Source organism: Akebia trifoliata, chromosome 16 (assembly GCF_017979445.1).
Source record: "Akebia trifoliata isolate Shusen 1 chromosome 16, ASM1797944v1, whole genome shotgun sequence".
NCBI lineage: Eukaryota > Viridiplantae > Streptophyta > Magnoliopsida > Ranunculales > Lardizabalaceae > Akebia > Akebia trifoliata.
The window spans coordinates 4,511,635-4,521,927 of NC_141390.1; the positions used below are offsets into that span (position 1 = coordinate 4,511,635).

At 33.2% G+C, this 10,293-nt stretch overlaps 1 protein-coding gene across 1 annotated transcript; it reads right to left on the bottom strand.

Annotated features, from left to right (window-relative positions):
• Nucleotides 1-5,905: 5,905 nt before the first annotated feature.
• LOC147382378 (putative pumilio homolog 8, chloroplastic) lies at nt 5,906-9,881 on the bottom strand. Its single transcript, XM_086428542.1, has 5 exons — nt 9,761-9,881; nt 8,436-8,515; nt 6,596-6,802; nt 6,350-6,513; nt 5,906-6,251 (listed from the first exon to the last, which is right to left on the bottom strand). Exons 1-5 carry the CDS (start codon nt 9,879-9,881, stop codon nt 5,906-5,908), a joined length of 918 nt encoding a protein of 305 aa, XP_086284668.1.
• Nucleotides 9,882-10,293: the final 412 nt, after the last annotated feature.

The following is a 10,293-nucleotide window of genomic DNA, read 5'->3' on the forward strand; positions in this document are numbered from 1 at the left end:
TATATATATATAAGATTAGGATCCGTATACAAATAAAGCTACTCATAAAGCTACAACGTGTTTTGTCTTATATAGGCAAAAATGTTTGGAATGGGCTGATTTTTTGTGAGGACGATCTCTATAGTGAGGAGATCATCCTTGCCAAAAATCAGCCTATTATAAAACTTCTAGAAACTTCTAGCCCCATGTTTACAGGTTGAAAAATTTTAGACCGTTCAATTTTTGTAAATCAGTTTTGATGGGGTTAGAAGTTTTGGAATGGGATGATTTTTTGCAAGGATGATCCCTTCACCATAGAGATCATCCTCAAAAAAACAAAATCAGTCTATTCCGAATCTTTTTAACCATATAAGACAAAAACGTTGTAGCTTTATATGTCTACGGAACCCCACCTATATATATATATATATTTGGGTTTGAAGATCCACATTTAGGAATTTTTTCACGTTGTGGAGCATAGGAACTACAGTTGGTAGAATTGGGTGATGCAACTATTGCTGCTGATCCCTCTGGTGCCCACACCATCAGCCGGTCTTTTCCACACACATATGGTCAGCCTTTGGTTCATTTTCTGAGGGCAACCACCAAGGTCCCTGATGCTCAGATTATAACAGAGCATCCTTCAATACGGTGCGTGTTTGATGATTATCACCAGGTACATGTCTTTTAATACATATTATTTTGGCCAAGTTCCCAAAATTCTTTTTTTTTAGGTGAGTTATTGGGTTTTAGTTCATTTAAATTTTGTTTTAGTTTCTTCACTTATATTTATTTGATATTGGGAATTTAAGATAATGGATCACCTAAAACAAATTTTGAATAAGTAGACCATCATAGAGTGGGATAAGTGTTCAATTCTTGGTTCTTGATTAATCTAACCACACAAAGTACATTTCTAGCTACGAGGAATTCTGTTTATTTATGTGATCAGACTTATGTTAGGTGTGCTGTTGGGTCTATGAAATTCATTATGCTACCATATAACAGACTTATTTTCACAGTACATGATGGCCAATAAACATTTTTATTAAGAACGATTTCATGATTTTTCATCTTTAAACTATTTAGACCAGTTATGGTGGGTAGTTTAGATATTTTCTTGTATATAAGAAACCTCAGATGTTTCCTCTTATACATTGTCTATGAGATCATTTTCAAGTGATTACACGTAGATTTGTTGCTAATGAGGTAACACATGCTTCTATTTCAATGAAGGTTGGAGAACCCTTTTCATTCACCGTAGCACATAAAAAAGATACCTAGCCTTGCTGCTGATACAAGCTCTGATGTTGGGTCAGGGCTAGATGTTCCATGCACATTCCCCTCTTAGGGAATACACAATATAATACTTCTGTGTAATATGTAAAAAAAAAATTCTCCTAATGTCTCTCTATTCTGTTTTGGGAAGCATAATAATATGTATAAAAAAAAATGCCATTTAGCATTGTTGACATATCACAGTTGATTTGGTTTTGTATTTTAGAAAAATAATTTTTTTAATTTATAAATTCAGAAAAAAATAATTTTTTTAATAATAAATCCAGAAAAACGACTGTCTAAAATAGTTGTTTTTTCCAACTGTCCAAAACAGTCATTTTTCCTGACTGTCCAAAACCGTCGCCTTTTCCGATTGTCAAAGACAGTCGTTTTTTCCGACTGTTTTCATCTTTCGCAATTGAAAAACCACTCCTTTGAAAACGACTGCTTTTGCGACGTTAAGAGAAGTCATTTTTTAAAAAAACGACTGTCTTGGACATTCGTTTTCTGCACATTATGACATAGTGTCTCTCTCTCTCTCTCTCTCAAACAAACAAACCTCCTGAGTCTCGCAAAGTTTTTCTATAAATCGCACAAATATATTCCCAAATCCTTAGTAAACCTCTTTACAACATTTCTGAAAAAACTGAATTTTCATTCTGAACTTTGCAATCGACAAAAAAACCTAATTTGCTCCTTTTGCTCGCAATTCAGATTGGTATCTTGCTCTATGGACCTCAAAACCAAACGAATTGGATTAAAAATCCCCTAATTTTCTTGGAGGAGTCTAGATCTCTGCCCATCTTTAATTTTCAGTGCAAGTGAATTTGATTTAAGGGAGACGCCACGGTAACTTACCTCACAGATTCAGAATAATGGACTGTTACTGAGATTGAGAGAGAGAAAGCATGGCATCTTGTCCTACAGAACTCGCCACGAGGTGTGGTTTGTTCGAAGCGTCGCCAGATTTTGTTGTGTTTCTATGTACTATCCCCGATTATCCACTGTTTTTTATGGATAATATGTTCGTGACAATCTCTTTGGCTGCAATTTCTTCTCTTGGAAAGTTTACATCGAAGGTGATTATTAATTTTGTGCCACGAATCAAACATAGGGTTTCTAGACCCAAAATGATTATGGGATGATGTGGTTAGGACGTATTTTAGGAAGAGAAAGGGACAGAGAGACAATTTGGTTGTGTTTTAGAATGCAAAAAGGCGATTGCCTTGGACACCGGAATGTGGTAAATTTCTTTGCTTTTATGATGAAATTATAGCACCTTTTTTTTGTTTAATTTTCCATTCTAGTTGAATTGTTATTGATGGAAATGAACTGAACACAGATGAAGATAATCAGATTCGGTTGCCCTTAGCAAATACGATCCAAAGTTCTTCTACTAAGGTATCATTGATTCGTGTTGTCATGTATTGGTTAAATAGTTTTTAGTTGTATTAGTTGTTAGCTTTGGCTTCTAAAAATTATTTCTCTCCAATCTCTTCAAGTCTATGTTTTTAACATTCTAGTGTTCTTATTCAAACCATCGAATGACCATAGTTTTCTGTTAGTAGGTTCCTAACCCTAATTTGTTAGGGGTATTTTTACCATTCTCCTATGGGAGAAACATTGAAATTCCTTTTTGGCTTTTGAACATAGTGAAATCAATGCGGCTTGTGTTGTGGTTGATTTCTTGATTATTGTTTTCTTGTTTGTTCTCTTCAATTGATTTCTCATAGTTGAAGGTTGGATTTTTTCCAATATTTCATTCCCTGTAACCTGAAAATTATCATATATGTCATATAATAACACTCTTTTACAAAGTATCCACTGGTTCGTATGTTGCTTACAAGGATATAAGATGAAGACCAATAAATCCAAAAGGGATGAAACCCGTCATCATTTGAATCTCAAGATAGCTGGTAATTTGTGTATACTTTGAATTGATATAATGGATCTAATCAAGAACTTGACGAAAAGAAACCTGTTAAGTTAATGCGAGTGACCCTTGACTAGATTTTTTGAGATAGATAATTTTCTTGGTATTAATCTTTGCCTAGATTTTCAGCAATAACTTTGGTAACAATTAGATACTGATTTTCTTGGTGTTAATCTTTGCCTAGATTTTCAGCAATACTTTGGTAACAATTAGATACTGATTTTCTTGGTGTTGATCTTGATGTTATATGTATCTTAAAATTTTAAATGATGAAGTTGGTGGCTACTAATATGTTGTAATCATGCTAGTATAAGACATTGATTTTGAAGATATAGGAATGGTCTTACCCGAGGTGCCACTTCTACTTGAAAATCTCACCTCTGCTTCCTATTCTGCTTCAAAATCAAAGTACTAATATCTCATATTGCATTTGATTCAACTTTGGTGCCACCAATTTATCCTTTTGTAGTTCTATAATTTTTGGATATTAACATATTTCCTATTAGTAATTTTTTTAATTTCATTCGTCTCCCCCATAATCTACGTTGTCTAATTTTAATTCCTTTCCTCTATTTGTGGTTTTCATCCAGAATTTCAGCAGAAACTTTTTTAATTGTAGTCTACTAATATCCCTAATGTGTATTAGAAAATTACTTTTTTTTTTTTGTTATAGGTACTTTCATTTTGTTTGGTATGACCAACCAACCTATTTTAACACTTCCCTTTGTGATCACGATGAAAATCTTGGAGTTCAATCATCTTGAGACACTATTCTGTTTGGTCGATAAAAATTCTTCAAGGGATATTAGTTTTTCTATTGGAGTACCTTTCCCCCATACATTATGCATATTTCATTTAGTTCGCATTACGCTTGTTGAAATTCTCAGGGAGGAAAAAAGGGTTATAAAGTGGAGGAAAATGATTGGTGTTGGTGGAAGTGATTGGAAGCACTATGCCAGAAGGAATCCTCATGTGATCAAAAGGCATATAAGAAAGTGAATTCCTGATTGTTTAAGGGGTCTTGTTTGGCAGTTCATCTCTGGAAGTTGTGATCTCTTGCTAATGAACCTGGGAGTTTATGAGGTACTATTTTTTTTAGGACACTCGTCTCATTAAATGATCTGTCCTAAAAAAATTTATGGCTTGTTATGTTGTATTTCTTTATTTCATTATTTTTATTTATACTTTACATTGTTTGTGAATGTAGTATGCTTGATATTGTTTTGTGGTTGAATTTTTCATAAGAAAATATTAACCATCGTAAAAATTTAGGGTTGGTTTAAATCGATTCTAAGCTTCTAACAAACTTGTTTATTTCCACTATTTATGTTTACATGAACCTTTTCATTTTGGAAAACAAGGAAGCTAAGTAGTTTTCTTATATAGACTTTCCCAACTAAGCTAGCTGACACCTTCAAGCTGAGAGTTCTATATCTCATAAGGGTCATAACCTTCTGTCCTTGTTGACAACATGGCACTATTTATCCAGTTATGCTATATTCCTTGAATATTTAATATGCTTCAACTTCTACAAGTTTTCACGAGGTTAATTTGCTTTGTATTTAGATTCAATGTTTTTATCACTTGAAGTTAGAACATTTTACTTCTTCAAAGAAGTAATTTTCTATAACTTGGATCGATTCTTAGAATTTATATATATGACAACAAACATACTTATAATTTCGAATATTTAGATATAATTTTTGATCTGAGTGTCCGTTTTAATTTACTAATATTATATATGCATTTTAGGTTTTTTGTTAAGATCTATCCATTATAAAAGTAGCTTAAGCTTTTAAAAATCGGCAACATCAAGAAGATAAAAAAAATTATACTCTGACCAAGATTGGAATTGGATCAGAGCATAACTTTTGATGATCCAAGCTGCAAGGGCTGAGCTCAAGTGTCAAGGTTGACTATGATGATTTTTAGAACCACTAGCTTCTTTTCCAATGGATAGATGTTCATTAGATATCTAAAATGTATGTATAATAATAGCAAAACGGATACTCAGATCAAATAAATTCCTTTAATTATCCATATTATGGCAAGTTGACTCACTTTTATAGAATAACCATAGATTTTTTTTTTCCTTGAGATTATAACAAATAAACTTAAATCAAGGGTTCCCTGTCCACTACCACATCAGCACTGTGTAAGCAAGGAAAAAAAACATTATAAAAGGGATGTTGGGTTTAGTTAGATTTTCTGTTTAAAACCAATCAAGCATTGTTTTTTATATACCATGGACAGTAGTAGGATAAGGCCTTCTTCTATGATGTTGTGTTTGTGGGTTTTGTGGGTAATATTATTGGTTAAGTTTGAAGGATTGGGGTGTTGGGATGCTTAGAACAAGAGAGTAGTGTTCTTTTGTGACATTTTGAGTGCATTCTTGCTAAGAAATGCATAAGAATAGGCTTTTTCTCTCAACATTGGATGCACATTGAAATATTATTTGAATGTCCACTCGTGTAAATCCCTTGGTATCTAATTTTTGCTTTTGTCCCATGGTGAAACAGCTTTTTGTAATTGGTCTAAGTTTCATTCTTGGTTAATAATGCAGGTGTGCAAACTAATATCATAACTGTTTATTGTAGGTACTTACTGAGTAGGAAAAAATCCAAACATTATCATCGATTTTTTTAGTAGGGTGCAGTGAACTTGCATATTGTTTTGTTCGCTCAGGCCTTGTTATTGACATGTTACTCATAGAATTCATGGTACAATTTCTGTTGTTTTAGAACTTAAATCAATGTGCAAAGTAAAGGAGGGTAAATTGAAAAAACAGAGGGGGAAGCGAAAAAAAATTACCTTTGTGATCTTTAGTGCTGTTTGCACCACATAGTTACCGTATGGATGTCCGGCTAATTGATCCAATTTTTCACTGAAGAGGAGATCCACAACCACAAACTCCATTCCCGTATATGTTAAGCATTTCTCTACGATGTGACTACCATGTTTCTGGGTGGAAAGCTGTGCAAAGTTTCCTTCAAGATTTTTGCATATAATTTCTGTGATGTATAGGTTCTTGACATCAAGGACACTCTGCACTACATAATTCCTGTAGGAAAAAAAAAATTAAACGACCAAAGAAGTCTAGGAAGAAAATCAAATTTATACTCGAAATTGAGTTTTGTTTATAGGAAATGTGTTTAATACCCGTAAGCATCCTCCGAGAGAAACAAAGAGTTGTTTGATATCTCCATTAGAAGTTCTTCCTTGAGGGGACTTGGTATGGTTTTGATGACATTGTTGAGGGTGACGCAACCTTGTTCGTGTGTAGCCAATTCGATACAATTCTTGATTGCCTCAATGTATATGCACTGTAATTAAATAAGATTGAGCTTTGAAAATTGGTTAATGAGACAAAAATGAGTGGTAAGAATATTAGGAAACTAAAATTACCTCTTTTTGTCTATAATCAAGGTGATATAAGCAATACTCGATCAAATGGAACCCTGTTTTGCTTTTCATCAAACATTTCAGTCCAGGCACTAGGGACTCCATCACATAAGGTATTAATCGTTGATTTAGTGTTTTAAGCCTTTTGATGAGCTTCTGAACAGAACATGTTCTGTGTGAACGTGGGAAACCATTAGTATAACATGATCTCTACACAAGTATAGGTTAAAATATGGAAATAAATAAAAGTTTTGGTAAGTATATGTAACCAGATGCAATTTAAAAATATTAGAATTATCCGGTTACCTAATAATTTTTTTACACAAACGGATACAATTGTACGGTTCAAGTTATAAATAAACCTTTGTACACCTTTGATTTTATTAGAACGAATGTAAGATATACAGATAAATTTACAATTTGATCGGAACAATTTAATCTGCTTGTGTAAAATTTATTTATATAACAAGGTAAAAATTATAACATTTTTCTAAATATTTTCACATCTTATTTGATGATGTAATTTTTAAACACTTTTATCAATCAACGTAAAAAAACTCATAGAAACAAATAAGCTATATAGGATTCATACCCGTATGAATTCATGTACGTACATTTTAGAACTGTCCAAATGGAAGAAATGTGTTTAATTTGATCAACAAAGACAATCGTATTAGTATAATTTAATCATTGGAAGGATCGAGTACATTTAGAACATGTCAAATAATCTATGTTTCTTTGTTTTATGATATATATATATATATGTATATAAATTTTTTTTTATGGGTATGTGTGTGTGTGTGTGCAAATGACACTTTGTGTCAATTTGTAAGTTAGGTGTAGGGTAAGGTCTTTATTTTTTTTCCAAGGATAGATAGTTTGATATTCTAGTGAATTTCACTCTGTAATTCTCGGCTGTTAGTATAAAGCTTTGTTATTGTTCTTCATTTATATTTATTTTTATTGTTGGGCAGTGTTTCTTGGTGATGATATAGTGTGTTTTTTTCTCAATTTTGAGTGAAAACCCGAGTTACAAACAATTTTATTTCATAACAATTTTATAGTCATTAGACACCTCTCTACACTTTTGTGAATAGTTGAGATTCCCGACATTTGTTTTCAAACTAATGTCATGCCCCTTTGACCATTTCTTTTCTTATAGACTAACAAAAAAAATTGACAGTAATACCCTCATTTTCAACTTGTAACCAAATAACAAAACTTTTTTTTCCTTCCTAAAATCAATCATATTCAAGCACTTCAACCTCTATAGAAAATTATTTTTTATTTTTTAACTTAGCAAAAATCCATTGTTTTGATCATTGCCTTATATGAAACCCTAAAATTTTCTATAAAAAATCTCACTATCTCCTACTTCAAAAATTCTTATCTTGTTTTTTAATTTGAAGCTAAAACTAGATTAAAGTTTTGAAATTTAAAGTAAAAAAATTTTTACCCAAGAGATTGAAATGACTGGTTTTGGGAAGAGATTGAGTTAGAAAGGTTTTTGGTTTTAGGTTGAAGAGTGTGCTGAGATCACTTACCTTTGTTTATTGGATAAGACTGAGGTTGAGGGAGGCATGTAAGCGTTTTGGTGAATATTTGTGATAATCTATGTTTTTGAACTGATGGCATTGCCCCTTGACTTGGGTCTTCTCTCACAATCTCTCTCACAATCTAATGAAAAATGAACTAAATGCCCATTTTTTCAATCTCTAATTGAAGATCTTTGAATTTTATCCCCCAAACCATTCAACTTTAAGCTATTCAACCTTACCATTAAATATTCACCACATCATAAGAGGCAAATAGCTACATCTGAATAGCGGTATTAACGACTTACCAAAGTAGTGGTTCTGCAACGACAGCCTTCATCAGTTGTCCCATGAAAGACGACTCTGTTTTCGTTCAACTTTATTGCCGCTGTGGAAGACAAATTTAAATAGTCATTTTACTTTGTCGAACATAGGGTGTTCCAAGTCGTTTTTGCCTTAATATGCACAATCGAGCAAGGTTGAAGGTTTTCCAAAGATCTCCACTCCAAGTATGTTTCTCCTCAACATAGGGCTTTCTTTGAAATTCGTCTATCTAATTATATTTTCCCTTAATTTATGGATTCAGATGCCATCTTCGACTTCTCCTCCTAATCTTCAAATCAAACTCAAGTGAGGGTTTAATCTTTTTAGGATTTTTATTTTTCCTAAGTTCAAAAAATTGTTTGAAAAGAGAGATCTATCATTTCTATTTCCCACCTTTGAGAGAGAGAGAGAGCACAAACCCTAAGACCATGGATAGATACTAGAGAAATTGTGGGTCTTTGATCTTGTTAGCAGTCATTCTCTGTGGTTAATCTTGTTGTTTTCTCAGATCTGATAGATCTATCTTGATTAGTAATGGTTTTAAATATCATTTTCTTGTCTTCGATCTATTTATATTTCTTCATTGTTTTTCTTCGATGATAAAGGTTCTCTTTAGGTCAAATGATTGTGATAGTAGATTTTTGATCTTTTATGAGTAAATTATAATAGGTTCAAACCATTTTTGAACCATGTTAATATGGAGTTCGGAAGAGTTCTCTTTAAGTTAAACTAGATCAGAGATCCATTATATAAAATTTTGATTATTTTAGGGTTTCTTTTGAACTCCATTTCTCTTGTAATTTATATTGTTTTGGAACAATGTAGGTTGGATGAATCTGTACCATATGAATCTATACAATTGATATATGATATTCTTTGGTTGAAAGGTTCTTTGATAAACACATTGTACAGTATGGCAACATAGGTTACTTGATTGGAAATTTTGGGTACGTATGATTGCACATGGAAAATAACGTGGAAAATCAATTTCCATGGAAAATGACATTTTTCAAGTGTTTGACTGCACATGGAAATGAAATTTCATTTTCCACCTCAATTAAAAAGTCCACCAAAACATGGATTTCACTTTCCCACCCACATGGATGGGAAAGTGAAATCCACCCATATTTTCCATCCCCAATTCTTCCCCATTCATATCTTCTTCTACCCTGTACCACCACCACCATCATACTAACCTCGCCGTCGTCGTCGTCATCACCATCTCCAGCTACTTTCTCTCTCTCTCTCACCTCGTTCACCACTACCACGTTCTCTTTTTATCTTCCTCATTATCTTCTTCCTCACTTACCTCCGCCGCCATCGTCGCCACTGCCACCACCACCACCACCATGTTCTCCCCTCTTCTTCATCACCTCCACCGCCACCACCACATCCTCCTCATCTACTTCTTCCTCTCCCTCTCCTCTCATCTTCTTTCTCCTCCTCCTCCTCTCCTTCTTCTTTTTCCTCATAATTTTCCCATGATTTTATCCAAGTAAAATTCAAACAATAGAATTTGATTTTCCAACCCTACCTATTTTCCACAACTATTTTTCCATGGATTTCAAATTCCATGAAGCAATCAAACATAAAAGGAATAGAGAGTGTATTTGCTGAGTTTTGGGAGAGGTTTCGGAGAGATTGTAACAGAAAGATTGGTGGATTTGGAGTTCTTGAGTTTGGGTTAGGGATTGATTTGAGTTCTATTTCATGACTTCAAAGCCAAGCTCCATTCTATTTCAATAATGATTCTGATTCTTTCCCCCTTTTTCCATTGTTGAATCTTGGATGTTAGCAATGGTGACTTAATTTTTGATGTGTTGGTGGTGTTAGTGATGAGAA

What these genes read in the sequence shown, in the direction of transcription:
- LOC147382378 (XM_086428542.1), bottom strand. Translation starts at nt 9,881, where the DNA reads ATGAGAGGAGAGGGAGAGGAAGAAGTAGATGAGGAGGATGTGGTGGTG. An exon ending in TGGCGACGATGGCGGCGGAG is followed by an intron (nt 8,516 to 9,760) that starts GTAAGTGAGGAA and finishes TGTCTTCCACAG; the next exon opens with CGGCAATAAAGTTGAACGAA. An exon ending in GTTGCAGAACCACTACTTTG is followed by an intron (nt 6,803 to 8,435) that starts GTAAGTCGTTAA and finishes ATACTTGTGTAG; the next exon opens with AGATCATGTTATACTAATGG.